The sequence below is a fragment of the Cryptomeria japonica genome, chromosome 8 (assembly GCF_030272615.1).
Source record: "Cryptomeria japonica chromosome 8, Sugi_1.0, whole genome shotgun sequence".
In the NCBI taxonomy this organism is placed as follows: domain Eukaryota; kingdom Viridiplantae; phylum Streptophyta; class Pinopsida; order Cupressales; family Cupressaceae; genus Cryptomeria; species Cryptomeria japonica.
This window is the reverse complement of record NC_081412.1, coordinates 588262684-588278573: the sequence shown is the minus strand read 5'-3', so window position 1 is coordinate 588278573 and position 15890 is coordinate 588262684. Positions and strand designations below refer to the sequence as shown.

General features: G+C 31.8%; 1 protein-coding gene and 1 long non-coding RNA gene across 4 annotated transcripts; both read right to left on the bottom strand.

Annotated features, from left to right (window-relative positions):
- Positions 1–836: 836 nt before the first annotated feature.
- Positions 837–7057, bottom strand: LOC131054649 (uncharacterized). Of its 2 annotated transcripts, XR_009358816.1 has the most exons (9): positions 2541–7057; positions 2350–2424; positions 2179–2256; positions 1995–2093; positions 1827–1892; positions 1662–1730; positions 1471–1563; positions 1150–1215; positions 837–1043 (listed from the first exon to the last, which is right to left on the bottom strand). It is a non-coding gene; the product is annotated as an uncharacterized LOC131054649 (long non-coding RNA). The 2 variants fall into 2 exon arrangements; XR_009108013.2 differs by having other exon boundaries at positions 1662–1892.
- Positions 7058–7394: 337 nt separating this feature from the next.
- On the bottom strand, positions 7395–9211 carry LOC131054651 (uncharacterized). Of its 2 annotated transcripts, none has more exons than XM_057989195.2 (5): positions 9065–9211; positions 8760–8971; positions 8492–8662; positions 8155–8402; positions 7395–8047 (listed from the first exon to the last, which is right to left on the bottom strand). In XM_057989195.2, exons 1-5 carry the CDS (start codon positions 9144–9146, stop codon positions 7798–7800), a joined length of 963 nt encoding a protein of 320 aa, XP_057845178.2. In that variant the 5' UTR covers positions 9147–9211; the 3' UTR covers positions 7395–7797. The 2 variants fall into 2 exon arrangements, with proteins under 2 accessions (XP_057845178.2, XP_057845179.2); XM_057989196.2 differs by having other exon boundaries at positions 7395–8044.
- Positions 9212–15890: the final 6679 nt, after the last annotated feature.

Genomic DNA, 15890 nt, shown 5'->3' with positions numbered 1-15890 from the left:
ACGTCACTACGAGGTGGCTCAGAATGATCATATGTCTTGGGGAGTGAGACAAGGAAACACCTAGCGTAAACCCAACCACCTGGATGTGCTCGCACTGATGGTTCATTCCCATGACATGCAGAACGAAAGATGCACTATTTTGCCACCTCTCACTGATGGTTTTTGATGGTTTTTTATGCGGCAAAAAAAATCTAACCACAAGAAAATGGAATCAAGTTGTTCGAAACCGAGAGAAGCATTTTTAGGCAGCGAAAACACGACCCCATAGGTTCACACAGATCGTCCATAAGTGCTTCAACTCTTCTTTTATAGGCAATTTGGATGAATAGGTGTGTCTCTTACCCTAAGGCCGACTTGGTATGGAATAAAATTTAAATGAAAACCCTACCTAAGCCGACTCATCCTTAGATAAATTTCAAATTTGCTTTGTGGGCTCAAATCTTGTCTTAATTGGTTCTTGAAACGATGAACTTTACTCCATAAGCATGAGTTTATGAAATAATAACTTCACTCCAATCTCTTCATGCACGAAGGACTCAAAGCAAATTCACTCAATCAAAATACACAATATCAGCATTACCGATGTCGGTACTTGGGTATACACAATATGAGCAATAGATAGTTTAAAAGTATACGCCATATGAGTTACAAGTAATGAACAAATTGGATCACATTTCAAGACATATACACAATGAACAAGTTTGATCACATTTCAATAGGAAATAACTAAGTTTCAAGAATATCAAGTTTCATATATATCAATGAAAAAATTGGATCGAATATCAAGTTTCATATATATCAAAATGAACAATAATCGTGTACATATCAAAAAATGACATAGCTGCCAAATCAATAATAGTTACAAAAATGTGGCATGTGCCATGTCTGTCAAAGTCGATATATACATATACAAATGTCGAATATATAAAAAAATTGGTCCTTCAATGACCACAACTATAACTATATGTCTCTATTGGTATCTATGACTGTGGTGGATCATAAAAATTGAGCCTCTTCGAAGCAGTACGTGGCTTTGTAGGTGGCTGCACAAGGACAATTCAAATGTCGAATCAGATATATTTTCTCAATATAACATCAAAATAACTAAATACTGAAGTCTAAATTGTTTGAAGTTGAAATGTTGATTACCTCATCTCTATCTTCTACAATTGGGTGAGGCTGAGGATCCGTGGGATGTCTTGAAGGAGGTTGTAACTGGTAAAACAACATTAATACATGTTAATAACATATATGTCAAATAACACATAATAACTAAAAATGAATAGACTAAAAAACTAAAACATATCGGAGCCTCAGATGGATGTGTTGTGGTCGTAGGAGGCAAAGTCATAGATGAATTAGTTACGACCATTTCCTATATCCATGGTAAGTGATCCAAAAGAAGTTAACTAGACGGTTTCAACTCCATTGTGCACTTAGTGAAAATGAGTTGATCTAAGACAGACATACCTTTTCCCTTGGTCATGTTGGATCCCATAATATACGTGTAGGACTTATACTGAAATGGAATGGTAGAATAACATTAGGAAGTTTGGAAGGGGCCTGTAATAGGTTAAAGACAATCATACAAGTTAATAACCCAAAGTTGTTGACAAACTAGATAAAACAAATATTTTAACATATGTAGAACAAATGCACACCGAAGCCTCGTATAGTTCTCCTGTAGCCTTAGGAGGCCTAGTCAAATCTGATGCAGCTATTACCATTTCCTATATGAAAAATGATAACATATGATATAGACATAAAAGGATTTAGTTATTTCGAACAAGCAAGAATGCAATCCAAAGTGAATATGAAGATATCACCTCTTCCCTCTGTTGAACCTCATCGACATCAGGTGCATTCATTAATTTCGTAAACCCCATATGTTTCTGTATATAGAACAAATAAATTAAGTGCATATATCAATATCTACATATACATGTTTAATCATAATACATTTCAACAAATGAATTTAAATTGTACTGAATTACCTTCTGTCATTTGGGTGTTCGAGAGGATATCTTTTTCTGCCTCAGAGTGCTAGAGGATGGCTTTCTTAGACGAGATGTCCTCAAGGCAGGTGGGGTAAACTAATGGAAAAAAAATTAACATAAGGGAAAAGAGAATGTATTTAATATATCACTTAAGTCAAAAATATATAAATCTAAATGGTACCGCATAGCTATCTTGGCCAAAGTCAATGGCCGAAAGCGTGATATCATTAAGTTGGGACATCTCAGCCACTGATAAACCCTATAAAATACCAAGTAATGATACATATAATTAACAAAAGATATTTTGAAACCAATGTATTATTATATTTTTAACAAATTTACAAATCTTTACCTCTGGTGGCGAAACTACTCGTGACTGTGGAGTCAACTGAAAAGTATGTGGTGTACTCCCACCACCTGTTGCACCCTGCAATGCATTTTATTTATATGTCACTTTAAATTGTTCTAAAAATAAAAATTCATTTCTTTTTATAAGATTTAGTCACTTAATTGATAACATGTCATAAACAGAATTAAACGCACCTGTGTTTGATAGAGAGGGTACAACATATTGATCAGTTCATCGGTGAGGGCCACATCCTCTGCAGTGGAAGCATGGCATCTACTCCCGCAACATGTACATGAATGAGATGTCAAACCATCCTCGTCCGTGTCAGTGTCTACACCGGAACATACACCTTGGCAGGTGGGGCACATATGCTGAATGGATTGGCTCGTGCCAAATGATGCATGAGGTGCTGCTGATGAAGAAGGTGTCTCTGATGAAGGAGGTGCCACAGGTGCTGGTACATCCTCTGCTCCGACCAACTGTGTGCCATGCTGAACAATGACGTCAGTCAATGATGCAGCTGCCTGAAGAGTCTATAATTCCATAGACTCCTTCAAGGATATAGGGACAATGACATGAACCATGGGTTTAGGAGCTGTACGCCTCCTATGTTGTGGCTCTAGCACCCTATGGGCCCCATGTCTATCCTGTGCAGAGCCTCTCCCTCTACCCTGAAATTGTTGGATGTCAAAGTAATTTGGCTTCTCGCCGAGGATAAACTCACAATACAACTTTCTCAAAAAATATAGAGGCACCTCCCAATTATTATAAGGTGGTTGGTCAAAGACCATATACCACCTATCCCAAAAAGCTTCTTTCAGCCTAGCATGAACACACCAATGTATAGGAAATTGAGTCGTATTTAGCTCTAGGTTGTTACTGGTAATAGGATTGGTGAAAAGAGCACATATGTTAGCTTTACCTATGCCCTTTTTCTTCACTTGATCATATGACAACCCATCCACATAAAATTTTCAACATCTATCCCTCCATGAACCCCATTTCATAACCTCCCTAGATACCTCATTTGCACTATTAGCTATTGTTTCTAGTGTTCTGGCGAGGGTTGAGTGGTGCTCAAGACTAGAGGACCTCAACCTATTCACCAATATAGAAATTTGGGCACTATTTTGTGTAAGGCGATTGATGAGATCCTCTTGTGTGGTATCTACATGATCTAATGGAGGACGTGGAGGGTTTTGGGGTGGCGGTGGTTGTTGAGGAGCAACATTTTGAGGATTTTGAGGGTTTTCTTGTTGCTCTTGTGCAATGTTTGCAGGGTTTTCTTGTGTTGCTTGTGCAGGAGGAGATATTTGTTGTCTATTTCATTTTGGGGGATTTCTTGAAGAATCTGACATCAAATTAATAAAAACAAAACTTAAATCAATTAAAAAACCCTACTTCAATTAAAATGCAAACAAAAATAATCAAACCAATCAAATCTTACCTGTTCGACAGGGTGCCATTGTTGAAAATTGCTCTCAATGTTGGGAAAATCCAAAATAGTTGCAAACCTATGCGGGTTCTATGTTTTTTTGGATTTTCCTTGCTGCTGTTCCACGGGTTTTGAGAAACTTTTAATTTTTTATTAAAAAATAAAATGTTCCTAACTTTTGGTTTTTAAAATTGTTTTTCTCTAGACTTGGTGTTACCAAGCCTAGCACATTTTTGAATTTTTAGAACCCGCACGGGTTATGAAAAATTTGGATTTTTTTTGGCTTGTGGCCACTTTTCTGTTCACCATCTTGGTGCACTTACCCATATAGATATGTATATATAGGTATACATGTGTGTGTGTGTGTGTGTGTGTGTGTGTGTGTGTGTGTGTGTGTGTGTGTGTGTGTGTGTGTGTGTGTGTGTGTGTGTGTGTTCTAAAATTATAACCTATTATATATTCTAAATATAATATATATAAAATTAAACATAGAAGTTAAAAAAAATTACACATAGCCTTCCGAATCACTGCTTTAAAAAGAAACCATTAAAAGTAAAATCTTTCTCCATTATCCACCCACGAGAGTCCTCTTTGAAATCGACGACACTATTATCAATGGCACGACAAGACAAAGGCAAGAGAAACACACAGGACATGGACACAAGGAGCACATGGATCCCAAGGTGTCATACAACAAGGAGATGCCCTAGGATATAGGCATCCTCCATGTTGGGTAGCCAATGCCTGTGTCATCTAAGGATGATTAGAAAGAGCTATAGGTAGCCATGTAAAATTAATGATCAATTACATGCAATCAGTCATTGTTCCAATTTTAAAAATTTCATTGTAGAGGAATATGTTACACAACAAATATATTTTACTAGGTTTTATTTTCTTTTGTACTAATATAAAATCTCATTGGAGCCAAGTCATAAGTCATAAGTTGAAATATTTTATATTATAACTTCATTGTTTGTTTGAGATGTATAAATATATATAGCTCTTTTTATATAAGCTTAGTTTGAGTGGTTTTGATATTTGATAAGTTTGTCTAGGGTAGGGATGATGATAATAAAATGGAGTTGTGATTATCATTGATGATTCTAATCCTACATTCTAGAAATATTAAAAGTTGTTACAATTAGTGAACTTTATGGGTAGTGAGAACTACCTAATGATATGATTAATTACCATCACTTGATCAAAGTTGAAAATGTATGATAAAGATCTTTCATGTTCACTTCACAATCCTCTAATTCTCAAGCCTTCACAACATATTAGTGTTTTAATTTCTTGTGATAGTGAGGCCTATTTGATGATGATCACTAATAGAAAGTTGATCGCATGTCCCTCAAGAGTTCTTATGGATTGAGAGATTGTTGTAAATCAAGAGCTCTAAAGAGTGGTTGCATATTGGTAAGTCAACATAAGCCTCGGTTTCAATTATCATATTGTGAGTATACAATATGTGATGGGAGGTTATTATTGGATAGTAACATACTTAGTGGACGCATGAATTTTTTTATTTATTGATAAGTACAAATATGTAAGTATATTAGGATTGTTTGATTATAGATGAGTTGGATGATTATTCAACCCTTGATGTTTTTAGATGGTAACAATGAAAGTGGTAGGCTAAAGCCACAAGGGTCATTAGATGAACTCAATCAATAACTAAAGAGCGAAGGAGGGATGTGTAATAGTAGTTGTCCAATGAAACAATCTATTCTACCAATGTTTCCCAAATTCATCAGAGTAATTAAGATTTTATTCAATGTTTAGCATGTAACATGCAACTACACATGCAGATTTGTGCTCCACTATATAGACTTAATGAAGGCGATTGTATGCATCAAGTGGAGATGTTAATATTATTCCTCCATTTATAGTTATCTACCCAAAGCTAAATATCAATCCTACAAGTCATGGGACATTTATTGCTTATTTTATTTTTACCTAAGTTCTATTAGAAATATATGTTATAAATAAGAGTTTCCTACTTGATGTTTATGAGATTTAGTATTACATGTGTTTTGTAGTAACCCTTGTTCATAATCTATATTTCTTAATATTTCTTCGTTCATTGAATCTAAAATCAAACCTTGGGTTTGTCCAAAGCATGTGGCCTTTTGTAATATTAATATATGAATTTGAAAATAAGTTTTTTGACCTATTTATGTTATTATTTGTGGATGAATATTTACATTTTCGTTACCATTAATGAGCCCAATTTCCCTTCTATTGATTACATTAGATCGCGTTTTATCATATCACACCAATACATAGAAAATCTTACTCTTGACCATCACGTTCCATAGATTAGTATTATTTTTCCACTATTTCTCTCTTTCTCTTTTATCTATAATGTAAAATTAGTGGAAATATATTACAAACCTACAAGAAACTAGCCTTGGAATCTTGAATTTTGTTATGTGATTCAATCTCATACATACAAAGCCTCTTATTGTTGTACTCTTTGCATGGTGTGGGTATGGGGTGCATTTTATAACCTCATAAATGACTACAATTTAATCTACATAAATATTGGTGTGCTACAACTAAATCTAGTTTATTCAAAATGGGTTAATTCATTATGTTCATATATTTGAAATGAATCCATATACTTTCGAACAAAATCCAAAATATAACTGAGATTTTTCAAATTTGTTTCTTCAAGTCCAAATTATTTGAAACTTGTCCACATTATTTGAAGTACCTTCAATCTATTCAAAATATGAAAAATTTATTTGAAAATGTCTTGTTTATTATCTAAAACTTTTATTTTGAGTCAAAGTTTATCTCAAGAAATAATCTTTGAATCCATTTAATTTAGAAATGAGCTAATATATGTAAAATATAGTCTAGTTTATTTAGAATGAAATCCAAATTATTCTTAATAAAATTTGGAGATTTAGACTTGAAATAAATTCAAATTATTCAAAATAATATATCTAATCAAAGTATGATTTAATCAAATGCAATCAAAGATGGATCCAAATTCTAGGAATATGAAATAAGAGGGAAAAAATCATATATGTAAATTCAACCTTGGAGGTGTAAACAAGGGTTTGTAGTGTGAACAAAAGAAAAGCCACATTATGAATCACAAACATTAAGAAAAAATGAAGATGTATATGTATATGTAATATTCTAATTACATTAGTGAAAAATAATAATCGATTTGAAAACTTAGATCTCAAATTTGACTAGAAGGAAGAAAATCCTAGATCGAACTTCAGAAAATGTAAGATAAATTAAGTTCATTAGAAATATAAACACTTTTACATGAGTTTAAACTCATTAAATCAATCCAAAGATTAAATATAATTAGTCTAAATTTACATTAATTATAAATTAATAAGTATACAATAAAAAATTTAATGAGAAGGGATAAGATAACTTTCATAATACGAGTAAAGAATAATAGAAAGAAAGAAAGAAAAATTCTTGAGTGGTCTATAGATGACTTATAGCAATTAGAAAACTTAGATCTCAAATTGAAAAAGAAGGAAGAAAACCCTAGATCAAACTTCGGAGAATATAAGATAAATTAAGATCATTAGAAATATAAACGCTTTTACATGAGTTTAACTTATTAAATCAAACCAAACAATAAATAATAAGTATACATCAATTATAAATTAATAAGTATACAATAAATAATTAAATGAGAAAGGATAAGATACCGTGAAGAATAATAGAAAGAAAGAAAGAGAGGTTTTTTAATCTTATAGCAATATAAGACTACCCCTATTCTTGCCAAAGATAAAAAATTCACTATGATATCTGATTGTGATACAAATGAAACATACATACCTTATCACCTTGAAATTTGAACTTGTGACAATCCTCCTATTTTAGATATTTAACTCTGAAATTTGCAAATGCAATTGACTATTGTTCCATTCCATGGAACAGAAAAATGCCCAGCTCAAAATCAAAGATTATGTTGCTTTAATGTAAACCCCTTTCACAAGACAATAAAATACTCTGCCTAATCTTGAAGTGCTTTGGCATTACAGCTGCTGCTGGTTGAGGAAGCCAAGAACAAGGTTACTAACCTTCTCAGGGAATTGCTCCTGAACAAAATGGCTCCCTTCTGGGAAAAACTTGATCTCCAGATTGGGCACTTGAGATTTCAAGATATCACTGTTTATATAATACTCCATCCCTGGAAATTTGAGTGCATAATCTTTGGTACCCATTATTAGAAGTGCTGGAACTTTAATAGTATAATCAGTTAACTCTGCCAATTTACCCCAGCTGCTGTATTGCAATTAACATCCAAAGTGCAGACAATGTAAGTTCTATGATATAATATCCTTACTGGATGATTCAAAGACAAAACAAAAACAAATGTCTCTAAGATTTACCTCGTGGAAGACATGTAGGGAACTTGCATAGCGAAAGCAAATCCCGACTTCTCATACAGGCTTGAGTACGTTTTCAGGTCATTCTCGGTAAACCAAGATGGCAGTGGAGTTGCAGGATCATAGAGGTCCATGATCTCTTTACCCTCTTCTGCCATTGGCACTTCACTTCTAGAGAAGAGGGTATATATATTCCTTACCACTGTTTCTACATCAAAACGCCCAAAGTCTGCCAAGGCTCTTCCGGGCTCCTATCATAAAACCAAAAAAAAAACCATCAGTAAACCAGACAATTTAAGGGCTGACATTAAGTTGCAGAAACAGGGAGAGAGAAACAGACCGCCCAATGTCTAACATAAAATCCTTGTGGAAACGAATCCAACGAGAAACTGCCTTGGCCAGGTACCAAATAAGGTAAACCCAATGTTATAATGCCTCTCACTCTCTCAGGGTGCAGGAGATGCAGATAATATGCAATCAATACTCCAAAATCCTTGGCCACAACAAATACCTGTAAAACTCAGGAAAGCAGGCACTTTGGATCTCAGTTGGGGATTCTAGATTATAAAAGACCTTTAAATCCATTGAATACAATTTTGGGTACTAACTTTCTGAATGCCAAAGGCATCAAGAAGGCCTGCCATGTCCTCCACAAGATCTACAGAGCTGCCTTTCTCTATTTGGGAAGGCTGATCAGAGAGTCCATAACCCCTGAAATCAGGTGCAATTGCATGAAATCCTGCATCTGCCAAAGCAGTCATCTGATGACGCCATGAGTACCAAATTTCAGGAAAGCCATGAAGTAACAGCACAGCTGGACCTGTAACCAAATCTCATTAAGGCATGGGCATACATAATAAGGACTATAAGCTAAGAGCACATTAAGAAACCTTGAACAGAGTGCGAGAAATACCTGATCCAATTTCTGCAACATGTAATTTCAATTCCCCAACATCAACATGCTTGTGTTGTATTTTATCCATGGATTTCACCATCCGATAGTGAAGAAAGAGAAAATGTTTGGGGGTGAAAGAAAAGCTGTTGCTGGAGAGTTTTTATAAGATTTTCTGTGTCATCGTCAAAACACGTGCATTGGAAAAATGCGGTAGTCCACAATCCTTGAACTCTCTTAGGTTTTGGTTAGAGATAACTATTGTTTTAGTTTATTGTTTTTGTTTTTAGGTATGTATGTCTGGAATATATTATATATATAAAAGCCAAACAGTAGTCATTTTAAAGTATCTTACGATACTTACTTAAAGATGTTCCAATAACCACTTCAAAAATGATCAATATTTATGTCCAAATGTCTAACTAGTTGTGCAATATGGGTACCAATAAAGTTGCATAACTCCTCAAATTAGAGTCCAAAAATTGTAACTAGTGGAGGTAAAGTGGACAACTATTAGTACAAGTGAAGGTTATTAATGGGCTTTTAGTTATCATTTTTTTGGTTCTTTAAACTTAACAAGAGTTGTTATGTAGTTGGAGTCCTTGCCTTTTGTAGGAATTTTTTTAGATTTGTTCGATGTTTAAAACCTTTTGCCAAAATAGGGCATTTGTTCTACGTTTAAAATTTTTTACCGATACAAGGTAATGACTGATTACAATGTAGAAAATAGTTGTTTTGTAATAGACCACTCTTTAATGATTGGCTACTCCTCATCATTTCTGATATTGGCACTATTTTTTGGTCATGCAATGCAAGTAGCATACTGCTAAACACGCTTCTCTTCTCTATTCTTCTTTATTAGTTTTTTCTAATGTTAATGCATGAGAAGAGACGCTACATATTAGTAATCTATATTAGTATCTTCTATATGACCTTCCCCTACTACTTGCTTAAAGTGCACAAGTATGATAATTGGCATTTGGTGATGTCGAACACTATCTAAAGAGGCATTTGAGAACAACTAGTAAATTTGTCCAACTAGAATAGTATAGTGTATTCCTCCAAGAAAACCAAAAGCATGTGAATATACATTGCAGGGTTGAACAGAAGGTTTGGCGAAGGATTGACAAGGTAGTCATCATCTTTGACAACTTTGTAAATCTCTTTTCCATTTCATTCTTGAGAAAAATGTCCAAAACCTACACATGGAGATTATCATTTTTCCCCATGCATATTGATTGCTCAAACCTACACATGAAGATTATCATTGTTATCCATACATATAGATTGTTGCATTACATATATCATCTCTACCAATTGTATTTTGGTTGTTATTTTTCATTGATCTTTGTAATGCTAGAACCATTGATTGAATCATTTATTGCATTCACATGTAGGTTTCAAAATAGTCTTAACAACATTTCATTGCCCTCTTTGTATTGATAAGCTATGTTATGTTACAAGTACTACTTGAATTTAGTTTTTGATGGTACATATGGAATAATAGTTATAGTGGGGTCCCATTAAGATTGATGTTGCTTGTATTTATATTGCACAAGTTGTCTCATGATTCAAGTTGTGCCTTAATTGAAATGACCTACTTGAGTTAGACTACATGTCCATGATAAGAGGCATTGAACATGTAGCAAATAGAGTGGTCAAACACCTAGTAGATACATAGAAAGAACATTAAGATAGATGTATTGCATCTTGAAAAGATCAATGAGATGATAGATAACTGCAAGGTCACTATATCAATATTTAGATTCTAGTGGCATCACATTGTACAAATATAGTTCAATATTTGGATTCACAATTAAATTGGTGAGTAATGTTGTTAATTGACATAGTCAACTCATAGAGCCACAGTATAAAAAATATTTTAATCATGAGTTGGATAATCCAACTTAATGATTTGAACAATTTGCATCAACTTATCAAGTCAAAACATAATCTACTATGAGTATACCAGTCTCTTTGGGATCTAGCCACATTTTTAAGGTAATTTTGTCATCTTCACAATGCAATTTTTACTTTTCTTGTATGATTTCAAATGTACAAAAAATAAAAATAAAAAAAATAAAAAAATTGACAATACAATCATATCAACCACTGTCAACATAACTGCCAGATAAAAACCTCATCTCCTGGCCTATAAAGCTTCCCATTGAGTTTTCTACCAAAAAAATTGAACCGATGTACAATAGGATAATAAGTTGACTTCAAATATGTGCAAAACTAATTGTTGCAACCACCCATCAATATGTACACACTTAGTCTCAAATATAGATAGATTTCATAATCATATCTTGTGTGCTAATTTTTTGTAGAGCTCCCATAGTGTTATGCATAATTGGACTCAATTTGTTTCCATTGCCTCACTAGTCATTGCTAATATTGGATGTTTTGTTTTTAGCATTGTCATCTACCTCTGTAATGAGCACGATGATAGGGCTAAAGTTTCTTGGGTTTCCACTATTAAGATGCCTTAGAGAGTTGATTTTGTCTATTTACTTTTGTTGCTACATGGCAATCAACATTTTCATGCTAGCTATAGCTTTGTCTCAATAGGAATTCTATAGATTGTCCTTTGGATACTAATCATGTTTTGGATTGCTCTATTTTAATCATGTTTTTCTTGTACACATTTGAAGCTCTTTGTTAACTATTGAAACAGTTGATCACATTTCACTAAAAAAGATATTATTTGGCTTGAAATCCAACATATGATAATAGTTGCACTTTAGATTTTAACATGGACAATAGTTGAACTTTTTTGAATATTCTAGCGCAAAAAATTTTAAACTTTTGTAGTAGGATTTGTCTTCTTAATGAGTTATTTATTATGCTTTTCTAAATTGATCTATGTCTTGATCATAATTTTACTCGTGTTTTTTCTCTTTGTTAATAGTGCAAAGGCTTGATCACATTTTACTAGCATGTACTTTTATTTGCCTTGAACCCACATCTATGGTATGTAGTTCTACATTACATTTATATTTAAGCGTTGACTTTTGAAAATTTTCAAGTTACTAAGCTCTTTCGCAATGGTTTTGGGTAGACTCTTTAAATTTGTAGAAAGTCATCTTGGGAGTTAGCTATTTGAAAATTGATCATAATCACATTTGAGAATCTATCATAATCACATTTAAGAATTGATCATAATCACAAATGAAGAATATTTTCTTTAACAAGATTTTTGTATGTGATATGCTATCCAATACATTTCGAATTAAGTTTTTGACTTAATTCTTGTTGAATTCCTTAATGACCTTTAAGAACATTTGTTCTACCTTATCATCAACCATATGCATGCTAGAATGAAAAAAAATTTCACTACAAATGGAAAGATTTGGAAAATTTGAAATCATATGTTTGTCTTGAAAATAAAGGTAGTATTAAAAATGGTCTCTAATTCAACATTTAATAGAAATAATATAATCCAAGAAAGAGATGTCCAAGAATCCCTATGAAAATTTTCTTAGAATAAGAAAAGATTTCTCTAAACAGTCAAATTTCTAGAAACAAGTACACATTATGCAATTTCACAAGTTCATCAAACTTAGAAAATTTGATGGTTTTAGATTCATATATTGGTGAATTATGACCTTGAACATAAATTATTTGTACCACACAACCACTTTTGAACTATCTAGATTAGAGGTTTGAGCCAAGAGTTATGCTTAAATGTCAAATTATAGTGAATTATAGGGTTCCCAAGAAAATGTCGAGGGCATAAGTAAGGGTAGTGAGGAGATTTTTCCTACAAAACAAGGTAGTTTTCCAAATAGACAATAATATATTATCAATAAAAATAAAAAAGGCCCACAATTACATCAAAAGACATGAAGCTTGTTTAAACACTTGAATAAAAGCAAGTGATTCTTAATCCAAATAACTTATCAGCAACTAAAACTATAAAATCCATGCATGTTTTACAATGATTTTTGCATTTTATAATCCAAATCCTAGGGAAATTCTAAGGGAAAGACTTTAGATTTTGGCAATATATATGTGTAATAAGTAGAAAAAATGTTGGATGCAAAGCCAAGTATGAATATGATTAGGGAGAGAGACAAAAAGAAGACAAAGACTTGAAATAATAAATTGTATTAGTTCATGTGTTTTGTACATGCCACTCTCTCCACCTTGAGATATAGATCTGCTTTGGTTCTATCTATGTCTAAGTGAAGGTTGCAAGTCAAGGTTCTAACTATAGACAAGACATGTGAATTGAAAGGACAACTATTTGAGAAACATGTTCAAAATGTGTTTGTTGAAAATGCTTTAGAGATTTTTAAGAACAAATGCAAACCAACATCCTATGGTGAAATAAGAAACTAAAAAACAATTTCTTTTGAGCTAAACTATTCTATAATTTAATAAAACTATTAAGAAAAAGAACATAACATGAGTTAGATAAGTAAAAAACTGATAGAAAAATCTCTAACTTTAAAGAATAAAAGAAAAAAGGGTGGAAAAACATAGAATGTAGTGTTAACTCTTGTAGTGTAGCCAACTTGTCATTTAATGGTTGCAATATAGTAGCCTAACATGTATGCCTTTAAAGACTTGAACCCGCTTCTTGCCTTCATTCAAAGATAATTTGTTTTAGCAATATCAATCAAGTGTTGCAATCATTCAAAGATTAATTTTTTTTAGCAATATCATCCAACTGTTGCAAAATGTGAAAGGGTTGAAGGCAAGCAGAAGGATCTTAAATCAATCAAATGATTGTTTGATTGTGTATCAAGTCAAATAGTTATTATAGATTGGTCCTCTGGCACTGTTTCATGCTCAGGACCTCAAAGAGTTTTGAAATACTTATTTAATTGCATAGTATTGTATTATGAAGGATATATTGTTGCTAATACTTCCTTGCATTTTAGAGAAAATACAAATAGAAATGCAACTTCAAATATAATCCTACCGATGAGAATAATGATGGAATGGATTAGATTATATGCCCAACAGATAGCCAAGGCTCACAGAGACTAGAATGCAAAGATTGTTGTCTTGTAGAGACAAATGATGTAGCATGCAATAAATAGATAATTGAAACAAAAACTGTATTTAATACGATGAAAAAAATTGAGTCAATTGGATTCTTTCTAATTCACATGCACCCATTAATTCTCTACAATGCAGTGCAAATTTTAATAAGTATAGGCTTAAAGTCAAAACTATAATAATGGGACCAACACACCTTAAGGAGAAGCAAACATTTTATCTAACTACTTATTTGAGGGAAATAAAGTACACTGTGTATCAGTTTAGAGGTAATAAATTAATCAACACTTTATATACTGTTAAAAGCTTGATCTAAATGTTTACTTTATTCTTAGAATAGGTTTAGATTTTTTAATCAGAACAACCTTGTTCCACGATCTATTCAAGGTGTTTAACAAAATCTCAATAAAAAAATTATCACATGGATTGCACTCATAGAAAGAAACTCTTGCTTATTTTGGTGAGAATGAGATTAGGAGAGTAGCATTGTTGGACTGTAGCTTCTAGTGTATTATTCTTCTCCATTCTTATAATTTAGATAAAAAAATATATACTCATAATTATAACCTAATATACATAATTAAAATTTTAATAATAAAATATAATAATAAACTTAACCTTAAATCTAATACTTAATTACTATTATTATTTTAATTATATTTATAATATTAATTATAGCTCACCATTAAATTTATTTTAAATATAATATTCAACATAACCTCCAATCTAATTCTTAAATATAATATTATTTAAATTTATCATTTTAATTAGAATAATTATAATAATAAGAACGATTATAACTTATTTTACTTAAAAAAATTATAAATATTTCGTTAATTATTATTTTTATCATATAATTAAATATAATTTTATTTTTTTAAATCCTTTAATCTAATATAAAATATAAAATAAAGAACTTGAAAAAACTAGAACAACATACATTCACCATTCTAAATATTTCACGAGTGCAATTTTTTTTTTTATCAATTATGAAATTTTATTAATACATATCACTTTTAACATTCTATATTAAATTATATTATATTATTTCTAATACTTATATTCTATATTAATATATTTTTTATATATTATACGTATATTATATAACATAATGTATAATGCAAATATAAATTTAAGATATTAAATAAATACAAATTTACATATATAATTAATGTTGAATGACAACAACACTCTATTGAAAAAAATGGAGGGAGCAAGATTCAACAAGGAAGTTTGAAGAAGAATAGGCAATTTCAAAGGGAAAGAGTGGAGAGATATTGAAGAAGATAGACAATCCAAGGAGGAATTCGCTCATTGGAGAGCATATTGGAAAGGGCACACTCCATAATGGGTCTATGAAGGTGAGCAATGGGTAGATAAGGGCCTCCCTAATCTCACCCGTCAAGATCAACAAAGACCTAGATAACATGGGAGATGGAAGCAAGGCAACAATAACAATATAGGAAGACAACACGGATTACTTTGGTTGCAATCTATAGTCACATAAATCTGTCCAATTTAATTAAATAAATATTTGCTATTTATTTGATTAAAAATCCACTAGCCAATAGTTAATTAAATTAATATTTAATTAATTCATCTTCAAACATTCTCCTATTAATTAAATAAATTATTCAATTTATTTTAATTAATTCATTATACCAAATTCACAAATCAATTAAATGAATAAATCATATTTATTTCATTTAATCCCCTATTCCTCTTTTAAATAAATTAAATCACACATTTATTTAAATCATTTATCCCCCCACTTGCATTTTTCTACAAATGCAACTTGCACACATTTATTGAAATAAATTAAATTATTTTAAATAAA

Excerpts from the sequence above, each read along its gene's own strand:
- LOC131054651 (XM_057989195.2), bottom strand. The coding sequence starts at position 9,146 with ATGGTGAAATCCATGGATAAAATACAACACAAGCATGTTGATGTTGGG. Across the intron at positions 8,972-9,064 it reads TGTTGCAGAAATTGGATCAG|GTCCAGCTGTGCTGTTACTT; the intron begins GTATTTCTCGCA and ends ATTTGGTTACAG. Across the intron at positions 8,048-8,154 it reads CCCTACATGTCTTCCACGAG|CAGCTGGGGTAAATTGGCAG; the intron begins GTAAATCTTAGA and ends ATTGCAATACAG.